Source organism: Pseudorasbora parva, chromosome 3 (assembly GCF_024679245.1).
Source record: "Pseudorasbora parva isolate DD20220531a chromosome 3, ASM2467924v1, whole genome shotgun sequence".
Taxonomy (NCBI): domain Eukaryota; kingdom Metazoa; phylum Chordata; class Actinopteri; order Cypriniformes; family Gobionidae; genus Pseudorasbora; species Pseudorasbora parva.
Window position 1 is genome coordinate 39,589,755 of NC_090174.1, and position 23,964 is coordinate 39,613,718.

The window sequence follows — 23,964 nt, forward strand, 5'->3', positions numbered from 1 at the left end:
AGCAGGGACGCTGTCAGGCCTGTCATTTACAACAAAGTAAGCCTGCATTGTAGCCTAATATATAACGATACTGTTTATAGTGATTTAGATGAATTAAAAACATAAAAGATTAAAACTCACCTGATGCACATTAGTTGATGTTCATTTTCTATAAGCAGAGTTAACAAACCTGGTTTTATTTCCATGAAATTAATTAAAAGAAGGTACACCACCATCTAGCTCCACCCAAAGAGACTTGAACGCACATGATTGACTTCTCAACTCATTAATACGAACCTCGACTTGAACGCACCATAACTATATTACATCATGTCAATAGGAAAATGTTTGTGTTATTATGTCACTTATTAAGTAGTAGGCTAGATTAGGTTGACCATATTTTGATTACCAAAAACCAGGACACTCAGCCCAGCAAAATTCCTCAAACGATACTCGAAGTTTAGTCAAAGATGCCTTATTAATTTAAATACATTTAAAATATGCCCCCTCTCTATGGATATAACATTTTTAAATTTCATGTCATCTAAGTCTGGACTGGAAAACTGGACGTTTGGTCACCCAAGCCTGGAGCAGTTTACCTCCAGTCTTTGTGCCAAGCTAGGCGGTGGGTCAGACAGAGTTATGACACGCACGGAGATGAGAATGGTTTGCATGGATTTATCTAACTCTGGGGGATACGGTGAATAAGCTAAGTCCCAAAAAGTCTGCGTGTCGCTTTAAGCAGCACACCTGTTTTCAAAATTGATGATGATAATAAATGTTTCTTGAGCAGCAAAATTAGTCGCATGGACTTTTTTAACAACCTTTCTGGGACTTGAAAGTGTTCATTAAATTGCTGTCTATGGAGGGGCCTGAGAGCTCTTCCCAGTGTTCTCTTGATCAAGATATCCAGTTTAAGATTTTTAACAATTTATTTTTTTATATCGATAGTAGGCCTACCTCTTTTTTACTTTCCCTTTTCCCTTTCTGCTTTTGCATTATGACCCCAGCATACACTTCCGTGATGCTGAAGCAAGGCTGTTGGGAGAACTGCCCACAGATGCAGGAGGAGACTGACTGAGAGGGATTTGCAGGATACAGATGACAGATTAATCCTCTCGAGTGAAATGGAGATGGGAAGAGTTATGAAACATCACAAAAATATCAGGTAAGAAGGCTAAGAGGGAGCAGCGAGGCTCTTTTTCCCCTTAATCTCTCATGAAAGTGATTTGTATTCCTATAACACTCCCTTAAAGGGATTTTTCAGCACACCAGGTATAAAGTCTACAAAGAAGAAGAAAAAGCAGGTCATGATTAGTCAACCTAAAAAAGCATAAATAGTTTTTTTTTCCCTGGCCAGTCTATGACCTAAAATAATCATGCAAAAAAAAAAAAAAAAACCTCCAGTCTATTAGTCTTAAGAAATAGTTAAGTGTCCTCTTAATGGTAGCAATGTCATAACTTTCAGGGATCGCACTGAAGTAACGGCCTGGATTCAGTATAGCTTTCCAGTGCTTTTTCTTCTCTTTGCCATTTTTCCTGACATGTTAATGGGGGTTTTGAATTACAGCCTTATCTCTGGGACGTTGGAGAGGAACGGAGAGAGCGCACACAACCCTCTCAGACTCCCAGACCTTTTCAATTTATATACCTTTGATTTCATCTAACTGCCCAGATTCATCCAAAGCTCCTTTAAGACGGCCAGCCAGTGGCGTCTACTCAATGTGTCTCCAAGGATTATCTCTAATGTTCTCTCCTCCATTTTAAAGCAGTCTGCTGTTTTGTTAGTCATGGTTCTTTTTTTTAACAGGCAGACACCCTGTAAATGGAAGGCTATGTTCACTCATGCAGCGTATGGAAACGTTTCTTTGTAACCTCAGACATGACGACGACTTCAGGCCCTTCTGCTAAGATTACACACAGAAAAGGTCCACTGTCCATCTATACATAACACTGTGAATAAATTGACATGTCTTCTGCTTGGTTAGCAAAGACCACACATCAAAACCTCTAGGTTTCTAAATCTCGCTCTGGTTTTGAGTACATACAATCCTTGTAAACCATTATAGCATGTGGGCACACTGGCAAACTGTGGACAAACATCACCTTAGTGTTTTAAATAAAAAAATCCAAAAATTAAAAAACTAAAAAAAGAACACTTTCAGGTACACCAGGTACTAAGGTGTAAAATATATAGAGGTATTCACTGTCAAGTGTACAGCATAATAAAAAGCTTCTCAATATTGATTAAATACTGCCACCTAGCCAAGTGCTGTAGTACTACACCTGCAAGGGGCAAGGACACTGACATATCAGCATAAGTTCATCTTCTTACCAGTGGTGTTGACTAAATCTAAATCTTAAACTTGAAAAAGCCAAAAAAAGTCCAGGGTGCTCAGGGAGTTCAGTGAAATGTTTAAATGTGCTCTTTGGGATTGAAATTAATGTAGAACAAAGATGCAAATAAGGCACTCTTCTTTAAATTATTAAAAAGCCTTTATTAAACTGGCTATTTCATGATTAAGAAATTTAAAGACATGGGGGTGAAAAACAACCCACACGTAGCGGCCCAAAAACAGCCTTCTTCACACTAATCTAAACCTATTTAATTTTATTCAAAAATAAAAGTATTTTTCATGCATCTGTCATTTTTGATATTTTAGGCTTTTATAAAGTGTTTAAAAACATTCAAAATACACTTTTAACTGTATCTTTAAGAGCACTATCAATTTGTGTCTGTACAGTTCAATTACAGTATTCATGTTTAAAGTCAATTTCTCAAAATTATTTTTTCTCCAGCTCTGAGCCAGAAATCTCAACTTCAGCAGCACTTACATACATCAAACTTTAGTTATTCCCATCTATATGCTGAAGTTTTTTTTACAGAGGGTTTGTTCATATATGATTTTCATTTGGTATTTTCTGATTTATGGATTTTTGAATTGGACTTCATCCAATGTTCAGATTTTTGTTCTAGAAATTTATGTAAATTAGTGCATTTTTATTTTTTTTGCAATTATTAATGTAATCAATCAACTGGGTAAGTATGGTGATATCTATTTTTTCTTTTTTTTACTCTATTCACCTGGGGTGTCTTGTCTTACAATAAAATATAAATATTGGATGAAAAACAAAACAAAAAAGGGAAAAGTTGCCTTAGCAATAACTGACAAAGATAAATCTTTTTAAAGTTAAAGCGGTCCGTAACGTTTTTTTTTGTTCAAGATTGACAAAAATTATATAATGAGAATGTACAACATGAATCCATTTTCCAAACCGTGTTTTTGTCTTACCCTTAATAATTATGGTACACTTATAATAAGTGTTCATATTGGGACTATTGAAGGCCAGACTGGTAGGAACCGATGCGGAGGAGCACAGTCCCTGTGTGATTTGCCATGGACATAAACAGAGAGAAGTAGATCCGGCTGCAATTTTCTTCTGCAAGATGCATGCAGTTCTGTTTAACCACAAGAGTGCAAAAAGTTACGAACTGCAGCTTTAAACAGAAATAATTAAAAAATAAAAATGCTTCTTGCATGAAAATTAGGATATAGTCATACATATTGCCTAAGATCACCAATACTAGATTATTTATATGTAGTTATCAAGATCAATGGTTTCAGGATATTATATTTATTATATTCATGGTCAAATAGTTTTTATTTCATCCCTTTGGTTGCCATGATACACTGCCAATAAGAAGAAATTATTTTTTATTGAATGGAAAACATATATAAAATCTAGCAATACCAAGTAGCAAATTAAGAAGAAGAAAGATGGAGGAAAAAATAAAACAAAAACAAACAAACTTGAGAGCATCAACACAATTGCATGAACACTTCTAAGATGGCCCTGCAAGGGACGAGGTCAAGAGTAAATGGACTTCACAGGAGCGACAGATGACCTTTCACAGCATCTCGGATTATGAGGTGTCCATCTGAGGGGATTCTGAAAGAAGAAATAGAAAGTGGATGTTAATAGATTGTAAGTGGTACATTTTACACCTTAATACATTTTAAAGGCTTAGTTTACCCAAAAATGGCAATTCTGTCATTAGGTACTCACCCTCATGTCGTTCCAAACCTGTAAGACTTTCGTTCATCTTCAGAAAACAAATTAAGATCTCTGGCCCCTTCATAGGCAGCTATTTATTGAACACTTTCAAGGCCAAGAAAAAAATAGTCCATGTGACTACAGTTGCACAAAGTGATGAGAATACATCGAGTGCCAAAAAAAAGACTATTTTCATTTCTTCACGTCTGTGTCAGTCTCCTATGCTGTTGACGTAGTAAATACAGTACAGCGCTTACGAGTTAAATCAGAGATACTCCAGCACGCTGGCTTACTATTGGCTGATGTGGTTCAAGTGAGCAACACGACAGGAGCTGACCAACGTAAATTGAGTAGAAGACTGACACAGACAAAAAGAGATATTTTGTGCACAAAATGTATGTAAGCACAATGACTATTTTAACAATGTCTTTCCTACCTTTCTGGGCCTTGAAAGTTTTCATTAAATTACTGTCTATGGAGGGGTCAGAAAGCTCACAATTTGTGCTCCAAAGATGTTGGTTTAAATAGGAAAGACATGAGGCTGAGTAATTAATGACAGAATTGTCATTTTTGGGTGAATAACCCATTAAGCAATATCTCACAATAGCAAGACTGCGAGTGTATTATTGCTTTTATACAACAGTTCTATAAACGAGCGTTTGAGAGCAGCTTACATTTGACATATAAAATGGCCATTTCAGAGACAATATGGGTTTTTGTGACTCCGTAAAATAATAATAGTTCCAAAAGAAGGCAACGCGAGATTAATTGTGGAATGCAACACAAAGACAAGCGACATGAAAAGCGCTATTGATGTTAGACTGTATATTATCAGTCTTGCAACACTGCTTGTTCAATTCAATTATGTACAGCTTCAAAATACTGTTACGCAAATGCTTGCTGGAGAAGTGAAAAATGTACTGTGAAGATATGACATGTGCCCTTGGGACCTTATTGTAAAACCCCCAGGAATAAAGGGCATGAAAAGCAGAGAAGAATCTCACGTGTTTCATTGAAGAGGAAGGAGTCCTGGTATTCTTTCATGTACTGTGAGGAACGGGACTCATCCAGGAAGAGAGAGTATACCCTCTTAATGTCTTCCACTTGGACTTCAGTGCCCTGTGAGAAATGTACAACCACAGTCAGACCAAAAGTGCTTTTTTACTTCCACTGTATTGTATTTACTTGCAGCAATGGCAATGGTACTTGTGTGTTGGCATTACCCGGCGTTTGCGGCACACCAGGCCTGCAGTACTGATGAGCTGGATGGCATAACGGAGTGAAGTCTCCTGTCCGATACGTGTTAAAACTGTGTGTGCCTCCTCACTGAGCTCGACATCCTCCTCCTCACAGCTGAAACACGAAATGTGTTCAAGGTGAGAAGTGAGACAAAACTCTCAAGACTAGATACGATATGATAGGGCTGCACGATCAAAATAAAACCGAAATCGCAATTTGGCTGTGATTTTTAAATTTAAAATAATATTAATAGTTAAATATATGCACAGCATTTCATAGTGAAGAACGGCAGTGTGATCAGAGCGGCTCAATTTCTGCAAATGCTGTGAGTTTGAGTCACTTAGGGGGGTACCGATCCGATACTCAGTATCAGCTCCGATCCGCCATTATTTGCCTGATCAGGTATCGGACAGACCAGATCGATCCAAATTCGATACTGTGCTCATAATATTCTGTTATTGTTAAGCCCCAGTGCCCCACAAAAGGCACAAACATTATAAAGCACCATCAATGATCTGGGCACTATATTATAAGTCTTCAGAAGCCATTCCATAGGTTAATGCGAGTACAGATGAATATTCAAGTCATTCAAGTTCACGTCAATGTTTCCCTCCGCTGCGGCTGTCAGTCATTCTCCATTCAGCTTTCAAACTCTGTGTCGCGTTCGGTTACGACAGTCAACACAATGAGACGCCACGATTATTTATTGTTATTATGCTTGATCTGTAAATAACACTCTGTGGTTTATTGCTGTAAATTGTGTTACATTCTACCGGGTGTCTGTTAGATCACAACACTGGACTAGTAATTGTATTGTTCTTTACACACAGTAACTGAAATGGTAAACTGTTAAAATAAACGGCTTATAAGAATACTGCATAGATACACTACGTGTCGATATCTTGTTTTGAACTTTAAAAAGTGTGAGCATGTGACTCTATGTTGCTTCAAGCGCACGGGATGCGCATACGTGCTTTGCGACAACTCAGGCGAATTTTTACGTTTATCTTGAACGTTATGTCTTTGTGAGTATAGTCTACAGAAAAAAAAAACCCGAACCGGATTGGTGCTTGCAACACGGAGTTATTACAGTTAATGCCCGGATCCCAACTCAGCTAAAACGGCAGCTTTGGGGGCATAAACGTAACGGGTGTCTTTGTGTCTCTTAACAGACACAAAATGCAATTAAAATGTCTGTCCAACATGAACAGGTCACTTACATGACAACGAGATGCGTTTAGCCACTTAGACATTCTTTACACTCACCTGTTTTAGGCAGCTAGCTGTGTCTCGCGCTGAAGTCCCGTAGGAACGTCGTTGTAGCCGAAAAAAGGCGAATAGTCTAGTCGAGAAGAGCATTGTGTGTATTAAGAGGCTCTGCTCATCGGCTTGTCGGTTCTCAGTATTGAACGTGTCCGAGAGAAACTGCCACTTAAGTTACTCGCGCATGCTCAGTATCAGCGGCTCATGAGTTCATCAGATCTCTCAGCAAAACATGTCTCAGTTCAGTGAACGGTTGGAGTTACAACATATAATTCAAGACATTAGTTTATTCACTTTCTGTCACTCATGTCAGAAAGTGAGTAACTAAAGTAACTTGTGTGATCATTGCTGATTTGAGACGCGAACCGTTTAGAACGAGTCAGTCCGATTTGGTGAACTGGGTCGCCCGGTTCACCAAAAAGAACCGGCTAAAAAAAACAAAACGATTAGTTCGTGAACCGGACATCACTAGAGTGATGATCCCATCGGGCTCACGAGTGAAGAAGAAATTGTTCGCGTTTGTGCCTTTCCGAATTCCGAAAAAATTTGCAGCGAACACTTGACTTACACAGACACAACACAGCCTGGCTGGTTGAAGAAAAATGCCATTCCGTGGTTAAAGACGGGGGCAACCACTGTGGAGGTAATGTAAACTTTATTTCTCCTTCCATTTGGGCACACATGGCTTGAGGAAAGATGTGCAGTAATTTAAAATAATCATGCTTTACACACACAACGCTCTTCCCAAATGGACTGCCTTCTTCCTGGCTGCCGCTGAGTTCCCACGAGACTTCAGCGCGAGATACCGCTAGCCAATTTAAACAATGTCTAAGTAGCTAAATTCATGTTCATGTTGGACAGACATTTTAATTGCATTGTGCATTTTACATTTATTTTAAATGTATGCACTATACATTTAAAATAAATGTAATTTCTTAGTATATAGGCCCTATTTCTATAAATATATTGACTTTTTTTTTTCTTTACTAGTTTTTCATGAATATATTTTGATATACATTTCATGAATATACATTTTACCAGATTTACAGCTATACATTCACTTTTGTAGTTTCCTTTATTTTTCCCCACTAAATGTTTAGATTTTATACAATTATTATGCCCTTGTGATTTTGTAACTTTTGCTGCTGAATTAATCACTAATCTAATTTATTCACCATCTATAATATTAGGCTATTTTTGTCATAGATTGTGATTTTATTTTATTTTTTATTTGTTGTTTTTCTTTATAATGAAATCTGTATTTAGTTGATTGTGTTTAACTCATAAACGAGTGATTTTCAGTTCAACACACTAAGGTTTAGAAATTCTACATAGAGTTTTTAAACAAAACTGCATTGGTATCGGATCGGTTTAGTTTCGGTATTGACAGATACTCTGAATTTTTAATATCGGATCGGTTCTGAAAAAATGGTATCGGTGCATCCCTACTTATGATGTGAATTTGAAGAGCAAAACACACATTACATGTTTTTACCCCAAACTCACTTCATAACAGTCGAGTGCTTGAAATTTGGGATGTGCAGAGGATTATTTTCACAGAATGAGGCAGACTATGATTACAGAATCAATATTATGATTCTGTAATATTCTATACTGTAATTAATGCCATGTTGCTTAGCATTGCATTATATTATACTCACCGAATCTTCAGGATCTGTCTGGTCTCTTTCTCGCTGTAGGGAGTGGTAGCGATGATCAACAGACGGTCAAGCATGTCTATGGGAATACCATGAGGACTCTGGTAATTGGTGCCTCTAATACTGTAGAAATGAAAAGACAGTGAAAGAGGAAAAATTAATATTATGTATTAATGGTAGTTATTGATGCTGTTTGTATACATACCGGGTGATGCCTCGATTAGTGGCCATGACAAGTACAGGTGAAAGATCACTCTCTAGGGCTCGATTCAGGAAAGAAAAGCATTCTATGTCCAACATGTGGACCTCATCAATGAAAAGAACCTGCAACCACAAAAAAATGCTAAACAACAAAACAATGCATTTCCATTCCATTATATATATATGTGTGTTAGTGTATATACACTTCATAATTTAATTTAGGGTAGACCTGGAATACACAAATGAAAAGCTTTTTCTTGGTTACAACATCCTGGTGGTCAGTTTAAAATCTTCAAATATATATATATGTAGTCTGTAGTCTTGCTTTTTTTCGTAAAAAATTGTCAGGTTGGAAGATTTTCAAGAAAAAAAGAAAATGCACTCTTTCTGTAGGCTAGTTCCTCCATATTATTTTTCTGGCCTGCTTACCCCAGGAATGATCTCAGCTTTGCCTTCTTCTCTCCACTCTGATACTTTAGCATTGATCTGCTCCCGAACCTCTGACTTAATCTCTCCAGTATCACCTGCAGAACAGACAAAAAACATCAACTACAGCAAACACAAACATCTACAGATCCATTTCATTCGGAAAGAATAATCATATCATTATCTAGTTTGTCAATTTCAAAAAGCTGTGACAAACCTGAAAATAAAGCCAGGAATCCCTGAGTGCGGCTGTTAATGACATCAATTTCATGAAGAGAGACAGTGTGAACAACCTCCTTCCGTTTCTGCAGTTCTCCCTCGGGACATTGCACAAACTGTGTCTAAAATAAACAGCAACAACAGTATATAGAAAATGTTGTCATTGATTGATGAATTCATTTCACAGAGAGAGAATGTGTACCTGTGACCCCATGGCGTCGTAATCTCTTGCTCGAGTAAAAGACCTTCCCAGCTTGCTAATCTTTCCTGTGGCTTTATCAATGGTGATCACATCTCTGCAGAATATGAAATATAACATATAATGTGCCAGTTCTTAGTTTAACCATTGTAAAAACTTTTTAAAAATGTGGTTTGACTTAAGTAGGGGCCTTTGTATGACCTGTATTTATGGGTAATCTTTTATCAACAACATATATTTAAAATTATTAGAAATCATTATCACTATTAATAATAGTAATAATGCAGAAACTGCAGGGCTCATTACTGACCAAACCTCAAGTGTTCTGGTGGTTAAAATTACACACATGATTAACACATTTTGTGGGAGCAGCTGAGAGGCAGTCCAGTCTGATCCATGGTTATACAGAAAAGAGGATCACATTGTTCAGTTTTTTAATCTACGTACCCAGCTTGTACTCTCTCTTTACTGAGGCTCTCAATCATTTTGGTCCCCAGGTCATAGATAGTTTCCATCTCTGTTGTCTTCAAAGTGAGTTTACCCACTTTTGCACCCTTAACATAAATACAGAAAGGAGAGGAAATTATTCATGTCTAACAGAGTTCACTTAAGGAAAGCTTCTACACAACCATAGTCATATTGGGCACTATTATGGGCCTGGAGCCCTTCATTTAACTTATCGAGGTAGCTGAAAACTCATTTCTCACTTTCATAATAACAAAAAGTTAATTTCCTACTGAAGATTGATAAATATCTTTAATAATATTTTCCCGACAAATGGATGAATTGAATTAGAGTGCACTGAGGAATGTGGGTTAAGCGGTGAAATATGGTTTGGCTTCTCTAGGTATTTAAAATGCTAGTCACAATGAAAAAAATGTAAAATTGAAAACAGCAGTTTATTATTAATTAAGCACACACAACATTCTTTATAAAAAGGCGCCCTCATAATCTTTAAGCAAAAACATTACTGTGCCCACCCCTCAAAACATTATATCTTCTCCGCAACAGCCAAAGCAATATTCTCTACCCTCCAGCAATCTGACACTCACATGAAATGCAGCAATTCTAAAATGACAATGATCCAGTCAATTCTTGATGGACAATATTAAGTAACACCCTACTTTTTTTTTTAACGATTGTTTATGATGCCGTTTTACTGAAATATACATCACAACAGGGAAGAAAAACTATCAAAATATTCTGTTAATTGCTGACTTTTTAATTGTAACCTTTTTATTATTTAGTTTCAAAAACATTATTCTCTTAATGATTTTAAACATTTGAGATGATTATGGTGCCAAAATAACAATGATAAACCAAACAGAGAGGTTAATTATTGAAACAATGAATGGAGAGAGAATAGCGAACACTCACAGTTCCTGTAGCCGGTCTGTCGATCTGAATCTCTACCACCTCTCCTTCAATGATCTCAGTTTCCTCTCTGCCATGACACAAACATAGAAAATTAGCAGTCATGCCAGACTTTAAGTATTAAACAAATACGTTCTAGAACTATCAAAAAAAAATTGTGTCAAATTGTGAAAGAATGGATGGGATAAAGCATGAAGATTCATTTTCACACATGAATTGGCACCTCCAAGTGCCACCACATTAGGAAATAAATGATTTTCTCCAAAACACGTTGGCTATAATTATCGCCACCCTTTTATTTCATACTTTTGTAACCGCCTTTTGCCAAGAAATCTTGTTCGATAATGCCTGATGAGTTTGGAGAACACCTGACCAGAGATCAGAGACCAGTCCTCCATACAGAATCTCTCCAAATCCATGATGCTTCTCTTTAGTTTAACCCACTCATTTTCTATAAGATTCAGGTCAGGGGACTAGGACGACAATGGCTTTATTTTGTGTTCACGGCCCATTATAAGATTTATTCATTAAAATAATTGTTTCATTTTAAAGTGAACTAATCCTTTAACCTGTTTGCACCAATCACATCTGGTGGGTTTTCTGCCAAAAAGTTTGAGTTGCCTCTGACCACAGAACCAGGTGCCTTTTGAAGTTCCAATCGTATCTGACAACTTAATAGATAGTTTTCGGATGAGCAAGGAAGATTTGTCTTGAAACCCTCCTAAACAAATAGTGGTGATGTATAGCAGGGATGGAAATTAACTTTTTTGTCCACCTTTTTTGTGGCTGGTGGATTTCAAAATCTACCAGCTACTCAAAGTTTTTATCCAGCCACTTTCTTGTTTTTAACCGACAATGTGTAACTGCACGTGAAAAATTAATACTACAAGCTCTACAATACTTAAAAGTTTATTTAATCTCAAGTCTCAATGAAATACTGACATTTTCTCTTTCTCTCTTATACGCACACAAACAATGAACTGATATACATTTCATTAAATGAGTAGGGCTCTGTGCTCTGTGCGTTGTTTTTTTTTTTACCTGAATGTGGCATTTGGATGATTTGTGGTCTTTTATGGCTTCCAGTTTTAGATTTTTAGTCCTAACAATGAAACTATTAGTTTTGGCATCTTCTGAAGTGTGTTGAGGACATACAGAGCAGAACATTGTCAGTAGGGATGCACCGAAATAAAAATTCTCGTCCAAAACCAAAACACCAAAATAAATTATGCCAATTATTAGTACCATTGCATTTATGGCTAATGCTATGACTGTGTAACTTTACTAAAAATCAAGACATTGCAATTGCATAAATTAATATTAAAGTTTCAAGTAATCAAATGTAAAACAACTGCATATTTAACTGTTTAAATTAAAGATGAATCCTTATTAAACTTACAAAAGCTATTCAATCAAGAGCAGTGAGTGATGTCCTTATTTTGCATCATCCGAGAGCACGCACTCGTCTCACAGCGCAAAAATATTGAGTTCTCTTTCAAGTCTTGCACTTAAACGGACAAACTCACACAAAAAGTATGTCAACATGTCTATCTTGATGAGTATCCAAGCAGACATAGTCTGTATATGCCTTAAGTGAACTGTATACAGTCGAGAAAGATGAGCATATCCCTGCACTAGGTCTTAAAGGCTACTGCCCGGGTAATGACGGCGAAAACGACTGGTCATATTCGGACATATGGCCGCACTCACATGCATTGAACAGTTTACAAAGAGGTGAAACAGGAGCTATTTTTATTTAACCGCCACGGTGGCCGGTAGGTGAAGCGAGTTTACCCGCCACAACTCAAAATCACCCGCATTTGGCTGGTGGCAGGTGCTAATTTCCATCCCTGACGTATAGGGGTTGTTAGATTTTTTTAAAGGCTTTCTGACCCCAAGACTCAACTAATCTCTGCAATTCTCCATCTCCTCCTCACTGTGCATTAGGATGATATAGACACATGTCCTCTTCCAGGCAGATTTGTAACATCTTTAGTTGATTCAAACTTGTTAATTATTGCCCTGATGGTGGAAATGGGGATTTTCAAGACTTTAGCTATTTTCTTAAAGTCACTTTCTATTTTGATAAGCTCGACTATCTTTTTCTGCACAACAGAAATATATTATTTGGTTTTACTCATTCTGATGGATGATTAAGGGAATTTGGCCTTTTTGTCTCCTTATATTTATACTCCTGTGAAAGAAGAAGTCATAGCTAAACAATTTCATCCTCATAGTCACCCTGGTGTGCAAATTTTAAAAAAATATATATGTGAATGGTAATATATTTGAGAGATATTTTACTCTTACTTTACATAAAAATGTTTAGGGGTGCCATTAATTATGGCCAACTTTGACGGATCATAATGACAAAGAAACAAGCACATTAATATTTGTGGAGGTTGGTGACTTTATGCTCCTTCACCCTTAAATTGACCTCACTCACTTTATCCTGACTCCTATGGCTTTGCGGAAGGCCTGGCTCAGAGCTTCTGTCTTGCCCATCTCCAGAGAGAAAATCTCACTCCCAGCCATAGCAGTGAAAGGTGTGTCAGGGCCAAGAGACTGAGCAATACCTGTACAATAAACAGCTCTCAATCATGAGTGGATCTTGTGATATTTTAAGTGTATATATGTAATATATATGTTATATTACATATATACACGTCATATATATGTAATTTAATCATGATAAATATGTATGCAAAAACTCACCCATAGCAATAGCAGTCTTGCCCGTTCCAGGTTGGCCAGCAATGAGGACTGCACGACCAGCAATTTGGCCATCTTTGATCATTTCAAGTATCAGCCCGGCAGCCCTCCGAGATGCCAGCTGACCCACCATGCCCTGAGACACCTGGGAGAGCAAGGTTTAGCAGTTATCATTTTGTTTTAAACACACCATGAGCAATATTTAAGGCAACGACGAGTATGTTGTCACTGTTAAAATCAGTCATATACATGATTGAACATTACCTGTCTTGGCTCCAAGGCATCATCCAACCCAAGGCCACGAATGTGAGAGTGTGCACCTGCGACAGAAGTCAACATTTAACGTAAGGTATCTTTACTTTCATACATTCAGTCTGTAATTAAACTGCGCGCTATTATTATATATATATATATATATATATATATATATATATATATATATATATATATATATATATATATATATATATATATATATAATGATGTAATTAGTTTCTTCTCACCAATCCTCTCAATACGAGTGATGTCTCGCACTTCCGGAACCTTCGTGGTTGCAACCTTTCATAAATGAAAAAGGGAAACATAATTTATTAAACAAATATCAAATTGCGATTTAATGCTGTTTTTGTATGTTTAATGTTTCGTTGGGAACTAAATCCGATCAGAAAAACAACCGTTAAGCGCGTGCGTTGCCATAGTGACACACGAGCGCAACACAGTTTTTCAGATAAAGTTAGTTTAACTTTTAGCTATGCTACAGTCAGTAAGTTAATGTGTTTATTGTAAGATGCGGCATCGCAATTTCACAGCCGCATTGAAAATTTGTGGCAAATGGGCAATAATTCCGTATACATGCTGGAGTTTCCTATTCCCAATACAACAGTGATGGGAGGCTAAACAACAACATGAAACTCAAGCTATGGTCGCAAGCCTTGTAAACACATAAACTAAAAAGATTTCCGATTTCTGAATATCTGGATAAAAGCCATTTTCATAAAATCACATTAAAATCTCAAAGCTCTGGATTATATCTGAAATACTATTGCATTAAATTGAAGCACATGTGCTAAAAAGCGGCAAACCCACAGACGTTGTGTTATTCACAAACCATGTTAAGGCCTTGAAGACAGCTCACAATAGTGGTAAATACATATATTGTTTTGTATATAACCTGAATAAATCGCACATTTGTCAATAATTCTAAAATAAAACGTTACATATTACACTTACCTGGGCTGCCATGTTCTCTCCCGTAAGGCGGTTGTATCTGAATGGGTGCGCAGTAGAAACCAGTCCGGGTGGAACACGTGACCTCGTCCCTGAGTTCTGTATGTTTGCATGTGCCAGATAGCTTGTCACCACGGTAAAAAGAGATTGTAAATATGCCTGGGCCGTTTCTCAATACCAAGTAACGTTACGTAAACTTCGGACTAGCCAAGTTCAACTCGAAAACAAACTCGCCAAGTAGGCCTACGTTAATTCTGTAAATGTAACAGCATAGTAGCCTGCGAATGGGCTCAAAGTAAACAAATCAAGAATGTTTTGTAATGTACGCTTATCATTTTCAGCACAAAAGTTTATAAATGGAGACTGACTGTCTATCTAGATATCATTCCAGGTTTAATTTGTAGTACATAACTAGGCTATACTTCATATATGATGGAAAAATAAATTTAGATGCGAGTAATTGTAAGCATATTAAATTGACATATTAAATTAACATTTAAATGTACATGTAGCCTATAATTTTTGTCACCACCTTGAGAAAACAAGTAGGAAGAAAAGGACAAGTAGAAATGGGGGGGGGGGGGGTGCTGCCTTCAGTTTTTTTCTTTTCAGTTTACACCAGATTATCAGTAAGTAAATGTGGGCGAAATATGTCAAGATTTATTTTTTCAAAAGCCCCATTGTTAAAGCAAATGTGATTGCAACCAGAAGAGGTCACTCTTGCAATATTTCTGAGGTTAATTGTCATTAGGACCACGCCATCTTTATTATAAACTAAAATGTTTCTGTTCTATTTATGCAGCATCTTTGCAACATTTTTCCAATATGTCAAATAAATGATTCAACAACGGTTTAAACAATACTTTTATTATGTTATCATTAATGCAGACAAAATCACCCACATATATCAAATTAAAGATTTACTGTAAAAAGCTTTTTTTTCTAAGCCAGATTAACCTTCACACTCATTAAACAGTACAATCACATAGATGGACAAAACATGATATTAAAGATTTTACCATTTAGAAAAATGAACTAAAATTTTCAAATATGTACTTTATTGTAATTCATACTTTATATAATCATATTCTTTGATATGTCAAGGATTATACTTTAAGTATAAATGCACTAATTGTGATCAACTTTTCATTAGAAAGAAATTCATCAGAAATTCATTCAAAAACACACAAGAAATTAAAAAATGAAAAAGAAATAATTCCCTAATATCCCATCCAACTCAACCATTTACACCTGGCAAATAGTAATAGCAGACTCATACCACACCCAAAAGCCAGGATATACCGGCTCACTGAAAGAGGCTTTAAACTGATGAATAAGTGACACTGACTCAGACACATTGTAGAATGAAAGAGTGCCTCCTGCACAGTCCAGGAACACCCCGATACGGGAAGAGTAGGGTGCATTAATCTCAACCTGGTCTTTGTTGTGTCGGGCTGAGTAGCTGGAGTTGGAGCAGAAGAGACTCCATGACTTGCGGTTGTAGCCAATACGAGCTGAGTCCCCATAACCTGTCCTCTTGATACCTTTAAAAGTGACACCAACAGAAGCGCCCTCCCCGCTCCACTCCACTTCCCAGTAGTAAGCACCTCCTGAGAGCGCCTCTTTACACAGGACCTGGGGCAGGCAATCAAATCTCTGGTTGCTGTCACTGTAAGACTGAGGGTCTCTTTTCAGTGCTGCTTTCCTGTTGTTTCGGGAGATGTAGAGCTGTCTGTATGCTGTGTTGGTGTCGAGAGTTAGCTGGCAGGCATCTTTAAAATAAACAAGACAGATGAGAGATGATCAGGATAGGTGAATCCAAACTTCAATGTAAAAAGTGTAAAGACAAACAAAGTTTTGTTAAAATTATGAAGACACCCCCGGTTCAAAATAAATCTCTGCCCACTTTGTATTCAAGTATCTTGATCCATGTACATGTACGCTGCATTTTTGTTCTTTTAAAGCTACATTTTTGTTTGAGACTGGATGAGTGATTTTGTATGCATTCAAAATACCAATGTGCATGGGTCAAGTTAAGACACATAAGACCACAAGTTTTATAGGCCTATAATTAATTGTAAAATGTAAAATAATGAGTTAAAAAACTTATCAATCATGTTAGCAGTTTCATCAAAGGTTTTTTTTTATTTATGAGAGAAACACAAAATGACAAGACGGACATCACTGCACGTTTATCTTAAGCTATCCTAGGCTAGGATTCCTGATCTTGGAACAGTTTTGCATTATGGTCTCCAAATATGAAAACAGATTGGAGCAAAACTGATCCTTTATCAGCATTCATGATGTTAGGTGACACATGCATGTGGACAAATCACCTGCCTAGTGGTTGAGTCTGCACATTGGCTCTCAGAGCTGGTTGGACATTTGGAGGTGGTTTCTGCCAGAGGTGCGTGAACGTCTCTGATCTAGAGGGCCGAGAGTGTCGATACACATTTAAGACACCCTATATATATATATATATATATTCTCTCAAACCATGTCACTTTGCATAATAATTAGTTGTCTTCTGAATTACACTACTGTTCAAAAGGTTGGGGTTAGTTCGATTTTTTTGAAAGAAGTCTCATGCCCATGAAGGCTGCATTTATTTGATCAAAAATACAGCAAAAATAATTATTGTGAAATATTTTAAAAATTTAACCCAACTGTTTTCTATTTTAATATATTTTAAAATATTATTTATTCCTGAAAGCAAAGCTAATTTTTCAGCATCATTACTCCAGTCTTCAGTGTCACATGATGCTTCAGAGATCATTCTGATCTGATGATTTGCTGCCCAAGAATTTATTTTATTATTACCATTATAACGTTGAATTATTGCTATTAATATTATATGATTAACTTGAAAACAATTGAGCTGCTTTATTTTTTGCTGGAAATTATTTTTTCAGGGTCCTTTGATGAATAGAGAGTGCAAAAGAACAGCATTTGTTTTAAATATAAATCTTTTGTAAATGTCTTCACTGTCACATTTGATCAGTTTAATGCATCCTTGTTGTATGAAAGTATTAATTTCTTTTAAATAAACATTGTAATGACCCCAAACTTCTGAACAGTGGTGAATGCAGAGTGTTTCTGTCCTCTAAAAGACCACAGCTACAGCTGACTCTTCTTAGAAGAGATGACGAAATGTCTAAAGGTTTGAAGGATGGCAGTTATCGTGAATCACCCCTACACCCACTCACTGAGCAGACTAAGCTTGTTCTTACAATATGTTTAGACACAAACTTAGTATGTAAGGAATGATGTTAGACTACTCCCACTAGAGTTTGACATTTAACAGAACAGAAGCCATCATGTTTTCGTAGCAGTTAGTGCTTTATCCAAGATATCAAATGTATAAAAATTGACATAATATTTTGATTAATCATCACCAGAGGGGAGAATTCTGCTGACCTTGAACGTTACATCCTGTTCATGTTATCTCTACAACGTCCTCTGGTCATACCCGTAAAAAGGAAATTCTTGTATGAAAATAAACTTACACTGGAGTAACTCGTCCCTTGTCCGGGGAGTGTTGCTGGGGCTCTTGTACATCATGTCAACATCATCAGCTAGAGACACAATAAAGAGAGTCAGAATAATCTCAAACATCAAATCATTTAATTCATCTAATCCTTTATAGCAAATAGATTATGTTACTGAAAAAAGGAAGGACATTTAGGTACTTTTTGGATAGGTACTTTCACATTAAAGGTGAGAATACAGTGACATACACTATCGTTCATAGAGGTAACACTTTATTTCGATAGTTCACTTTAGACATTCTAGCTATAAGTAACTTTAACTACATGTCACATGACAAATATTAGTGCATTAGTAGACTGTCAGTGCTTAATATCTGCTAACACTTTATTTTGATGGTTTGAGAAAAGGGAGATTCTGCTGACTTACTGACTACTGACTTAACTTTGCAAGTACACATCAACTTATTCAACTAACCCAAACCCTAACATAACAGTCTACTAACAGTATAATTCAGTCTACTAATAATAACATGAGATATGAGAGTTGACATGTAGTTGCAAAGTTATTTTGAATATCTAAAGTGGACTATTTACAAGTGTAACTAAGTTTGAGGTCTATAAGATTTAAAAAAACGAAATTAATACCTTTATTCAGAAAGGAAGCTTTTAAGCTATCAATAGTGACAATAAAGACTTTTACATTGAGAGAAAATAGTTCTATTTCAAACAAATGCTGTTTTTTTTTATTCTACTAATCAAAGAATCCTGAAAAAAATTATGATTTCTGACGGATCATTTGACTCTGAAGACCAGAGAAATAATGCTGAATAACTAGAATAAAATACATTTAAAATATATTAAAATTGAATATTATTTAGTAAAATTACTGTTTTTATTATATTTTTGATCAAATAAATGCCAATACATAAAAAATCCCCAGACTTTTGAACAGTAGTGTATGATCAACTAAATGGGAAATTAAAACATCCATGATGTGTGTGCATTTCATCGAAAAGATCAGCAAATAAATATGTATTTTAATGTGATGCCAGTCTTAAGATCATTGCTTAGCAACCAGTCAGCAATTTCTTGGAGCCCAACAATGACTTTTGACAAATGCCATTCCAAAATTCCAGCAAACAGCAGGACAGCTAAAAGCTTCTCATTTTCATTAACTTACATTTTGTAGACTTTTTCTTCTTACGGTCCTCTAGCTGGCAGAATGGCATCTTGTTCACTGGAAGAGAATTAAGAGTTATGAAGTAAGTCAGTTTAACGTTTAAGAAGAACCATAATGAACTGGTTTGTTTATTCATTTTCATGGGACAAAAAAGACTTCATGAGGCATTTCAAAATGGGTATGAGGTGACTAATAAAACAATGATGTCTCTGAATGTAGGTACTAATACATTGAATTACATTTGACAAAAAAATATTTCAGACTGGACCATACCTGTCTTTGCCACCTTGACCAGCTCTTCATTGCTGAAATCATTTAGATGTTGTTTCATCTCAGAGACGGTCTTAGTAACAGCACCGAAGGAGAAGTAAGGGTTCACAGTAACAGATGGCAGCTCCTCGGCATCAGTCTGGGCAATCAGCATATGGTAACTCTGCAATGACAAACGGAACAAATCTTAGTCTTGATTTTCCTGTTTCTCAAAGGCATTGTAAGTTGATCGCAGAGATCATTAGTGTCAATGGTTTACGATCTACTAAGGCTTACAGTGCTTTTGAGCATACCTATTTTCTCACATACTGATGGCTGTAGTAGAAACAAAGAATATTTTGTACAGTAGGCTATTACAATTCATCATCTGTGAAATAGCAGAAAAACTATACGCACTAGATCCTGTGTTAAGTAACACTATCATCTCTCATGATGTTTATTGCGCTGCTTTAGTTTTGTGAATGTTTATTGCATTCGGCAGAGTGCGTCTCAGTCACCTGGATGAAATGGATGTGGTCTTCAGTGCGGGACAGTTGCGTCAGCTCATTGTCTCTCCTCTTCAGGTCAGCAATTTCATGCCCCAGACGCTCCATGTGGCCCTCAGCCGTGTTAAGTGCAGCCTTCTTATTGGTCGAGATGAGTTTGATCATTTCCTGTTGCATTCTTTCAATGGAACGAAGCATGTCACCGAACAGCTTTTCACTCTCCTGCAAGGCCCGTTGTGCCGAACTCTGAAGGAACAATTGTAATCGGTATTCTATTTCTAATTCTGCTTAATTTTCTTTCTTGGAAATTCATAACCTATACACGTCTATTTACAAAACATTCCTGGTTATTTCTGAGTAAGAACTTGTCACACCAGAGCAAAGTAGACCAATATGAGATATAATTGATCTTATTACCTTACATTTTTATATATCATTTATTGATTACATTTATTATTACACATTTCCGTTCAATCTCCAGACAAACCTTAAGTGCATCCACTGCCTGTTTTAACTCTTCCATTTGCTTCACTCTGTCATGGATCTTTTCCTGGATTTCAGCTTGGGTGGCGCCCAACCGTTGCTATAGACATTTAAAAACAACAAATTCATGACAATGAGGTGGACTGAGTGACAGAGGAATGTTGGAAGTACAGCATCCTACCACACCTCAGCCACTTCCACATGACAATATAATCACTGTTGGATACTCTATTTAACTCTGTTTACTTAATATGAAACATTCTCATTATCTTAAAAGAAAATCACATATTAATATGTGACTGTTTACTAAAATATCTAACTATTCTTTAGCATTTACACCCAACTTTGCTAATAATGTGTGTAGAACAATTGTTTTCTTTAATAAAGAAACCCTTCCTCACTATTACACGATTAAAAGGTTGTAAATAAAACAAAGATTACAGGAGAATGTTTTACAAGAAAATACTTTTTTACTTGCTTATTCATTATCTGTGAAATTTACTAGCAATTTCTGAGTGAAAATTCTTTCTAAAACATTTTTTAAGTGTACTACAGTATAGATAATTGTTATATATTTGTTTTCAGGGGTTGGCTAATCTTATAATCAATCTAGCATATTCAAAACATACTGTGAATGTCATCTTTTTTTGCATGAATAGGTGCATTGTTGCATACGGGAGGTGAAATGTTGAACAACCTTCCATAATGTTACTTCTGCTAGTGATTATCATCATTTAATCTGTTGTCATAACAGCTTCACCAGTGTAAAATTTCTAAAGATAAAAATATGATCACAACTGCACTTTTTTAACGCACATGATGGAATCTTACCTGCATTTCCGCCCTTTCCTGTTCAGCGGACACCATGTCATGGCCCTTGTGCTCTTTCACCGTGCACAACACACAGATACACATCTGGTCCGTCCGGCAATAAAGCTCCAGACCTTTCTGGTGCTGAGGGCAGATCTGACGATCCAGGTGTCCGATTTCATCGACCAACTTGTGCCGTTTGAAAGTGGACGATTCGTAATGGGGCTTCAAGTGCTTCTCGCAGTAGGAAGCAAGACACATCAGACAAGACTTGACAGCTTTGAGCTTCTTGCCAATGCAAATGTCACATCCCACATCTTGGGGTCCGGCGTAGTTGTAGTCAGGGGCCGGAGGGGCCGGTGGGAAAGAGTCTGAATCCCTGTTTCTCAGGGATGACGACGAATTGCGTGAGGACTGAAAGCGGCGTGGATTAGGCCTCTTGTTGTAGGCGACCCTGCACTGGGGACACACGTATTGTCCAGTGTTTTCTGCATGGTCCCAGTAGGTCTTGATGCACACAGAGCAGAAAATGTGACCGCATGGGATGGAAACGGGCTCCCTGAGATCTTCCTTGCAGAGGTAACAGAGCTCCTGGTCAAGCGACATGGTTAAATCCCCACAGATCTCAGTAGAGGAAATGTGCGTTTGAGTGCGAGACAGGAAAAGTGAGTCTAAAGTGCCACCACAGCAAGTTATATAGAGTAAACAGGGAGGGAGGCTAAACTGGTTATGCAGAAACCAGTAAATGAATGGGGGAGTGGCTGTGACACAGGTGAAGAGAGCGATTGACAGAAAGAAGAAACATGTCTCATCAGATGTCAATGGAAATGATAACAGTGAAGAAGAGAAGCATGAATGAAATGTATGATCTCAGGGCATACAACTGTTTAAAATTTGCTCTTGCATCACACACACCTGCATTTCTTGCACATGCATTTCTTTTAACTTTCATAAAGTTTGTCTTGTGACTACTGCTTTTCGATATCATCGGTTGAGTGTTATTGGGGCCTTAAGTTTTAGGGGCCTCGTGTTGGCAGACACCACAGGTATACTGTGGAGAAGCTGCTGATGGATGATAGCTTAGAGATCGAGTATACACTGACCTTTGGCACATGCCATCAAAGCTGGAGGGTAATTTATTTGAAGGGAGGATAAGTATACTTGGGATTTTTGAAAGATTTTTACGTAAGAGGAAAGTGTTTTTTTATTAAGAGTCCTTTAACCACCAGACATGTGTGTAATCTTTGTATCTTAGTTGGTGTAAGTAGGGATAGTTGTAGCGTGAAGAGAATCACCATCAGTTTAACCATTTAGAAATGTGTTATGTTGTGAATCATACATAACACCATTATCCTGTAATGTGAGTCTCTGTGAATGGATATAAAAGGACAAAAAACATTTCTGAGATATAAAAATCAACATTTCCCTATTACGCAATAATTTGATTTGCAATATTTTAGGTTAATGCTTGTTAAACAACCTGTATCATCTCAGTAATTAGAGACTCTTGATATAAAACATCTAGTTAAAACTTTTACATAAATGTAAAATATAAATATGTGTGTGTGTGTGTGTGTGTGTGTGTGTGTGTGTGTGTGTGTGTGTGTGTGTGTGTGTGTGTGTGTGTGTGTGTGTGTGTGTGTGTAAGGAGGTTTGTCATTTCAAATAAACTTTTTTTTGTGTAACTGACTCGAACACAGAAATGCACTGTCTGTTAGGCACTGTAAACCCTAATACTCAAAATAATGAATTGGTTTGAGTAGGTAAACTTAAATTAAACATATTAGTTAATAGTAATTACGTTTTATGAGTATATAGAACTTTATTTTTCTTTTGATTTCCCAAAACTGACATATTTTAAGTAATCAGAATAGTTCCGTTAATTTCAACCTATTTCTTTTAAATTAGACAAACCTAAATGTAACTGCAAATGGGCTGGGATTTCTATTTCCCAGCATGCTTTGTCATGACACATTTGAAAGGGAGAGTAAATGCTCTCTAAAATGAAGTGTTTTATAATTATTCTTTTTAACAAGATTAAGAAGTTGGAGAGTTAGTGTTTAATGTTTAGCTATGCTAATTTAGAAGAGTTTGTTATGTTGGGTTTTTTGGGGTTACCGTCATAACAAGTGGAGCATTAGCTTAATTTGAGAACAGGTATGTTGAATGTTCTGCAGTACAATTAATGTAGTACTTATTCAACAATTGGTATGCTGTGCTAATGATTTTCCACTAATAAACACATTTAAGTTGATGATACATTATAATTTTAAGTGAAATGTTTTGAGATAGCCTAGAGTAAAGGGCAATTAAAATGCACAAGTAAAAATATGCTAATTGTGCTTACTTAAACTTTGAATTTCTTAACTTTAATTAATTTGGGTTTACAGTGTAATTCATATAATTGTAAAGACCATGTTTATTTCTTCAATTATTTATTCACAATTTTAGATATTAAAAAAAAACATTAAATTTAAATTTGATAAACACACACACACACACACACACACACAAACACATCTGGTTCACTATCTTTGTGGGGACTCTCCATAGACATAATGGTTTTACATTCTATCTACCTACACTGCCCCTGCACCTAAACCTACCCATCACAGAAAACATTCTGCATTTTTACTTTCTCAAAAAAACTCATCCTGTATGATTTATAAGCCAGACCGCTGGCTGGTCCCCACAA

At 36.6% G+C, this 23,964-nt stretch overlaps 2 protein-coding genes across 4 annotated transcripts; both read right to left on the reverse strand.

Moving 5' to 3' along the window:
• Window positions 1-3,678: 3,678 nt before the first annotated feature.
• On the reverse strand, window positions 3,679-14,652 carry ruvbl2 (RuvB-like AAA ATPase 2). Its single transcript, XM_067440156.1, has 15 exons — window positions 14,557-14,652; window positions 13,830-13,884; window positions 13,591-13,646; window positions 13,330-13,471; window positions 13,061-13,190; window positions 10,618-10,684; window positions 9,688-9,794; window positions 9,244-9,337; window positions 9,040-9,163; window positions 8,826-8,920; window positions 8,401-8,519; window positions 8,199-8,318; window positions 5,259-5,388; window positions 5,040-5,154; window positions 3,679-3,930 (listed from the first exon to the last, which is right to left on the reverse strand). The coding sequence occupies exons 1-15, from the start codon at window positions 14,566-14,568 to the stop codon at window positions 3,905-3,907; spliced, it is 1,392 nt and encodes a 463-aa protein (XP_067296257.1). The 5' UTR covers window positions 14,569-14,652; the 3' UTR covers window positions 3,679-3,904.
• A 796-nt stretch (window positions 14,653-15,448) lies between these two features.
• ftr83 (finTRIM family, member 83) lies at window positions 15,449-22,107 on the reverse strand. Of its 3 annotated transcripts, none has more exons than XM_067440159.1 (8): window positions 21,291-22,107; window positions 20,464-20,559; window positions 19,989-20,222; window positions 19,495-19,654; window positions 19,222-19,278; window positions 18,060-18,128; window positions 16,890-16,979; window positions 16,189-16,325 (listed from the first exon to the last, which is right to left on the reverse strand). In XM_067440159.1, exons 1-7 carry the CDS (start codon window positions 21,873-21,875, stop codon window positions 16,921-16,923), a joined length of 1,260 nt encoding a protein of 419 aa, XP_067296260.1. In that variant the 5' UTR covers window positions 21,876-22,107; the 3' UTR covers window positions 16,189-16,325; window positions 16,890-16,920. The 3 variants fall into 3 exon arrangements, with proteins under 3 accessions (XP_067296258.1, XP_067296260.1, XP_067296259.1); XM_067440158.1 differs by having other exon boundaries at window positions 16,894-16,979; window positions 21,291-21,958; XM_067440157.1 differs by lacking the exon at window positions 16,890-16,979 and having other exon boundaries at window positions 15,449-16,325; window positions 21,291-21,958.
• Between the last annotated feature and the right edge of the window lie 1,857 nt (window positions 22,108-23,964).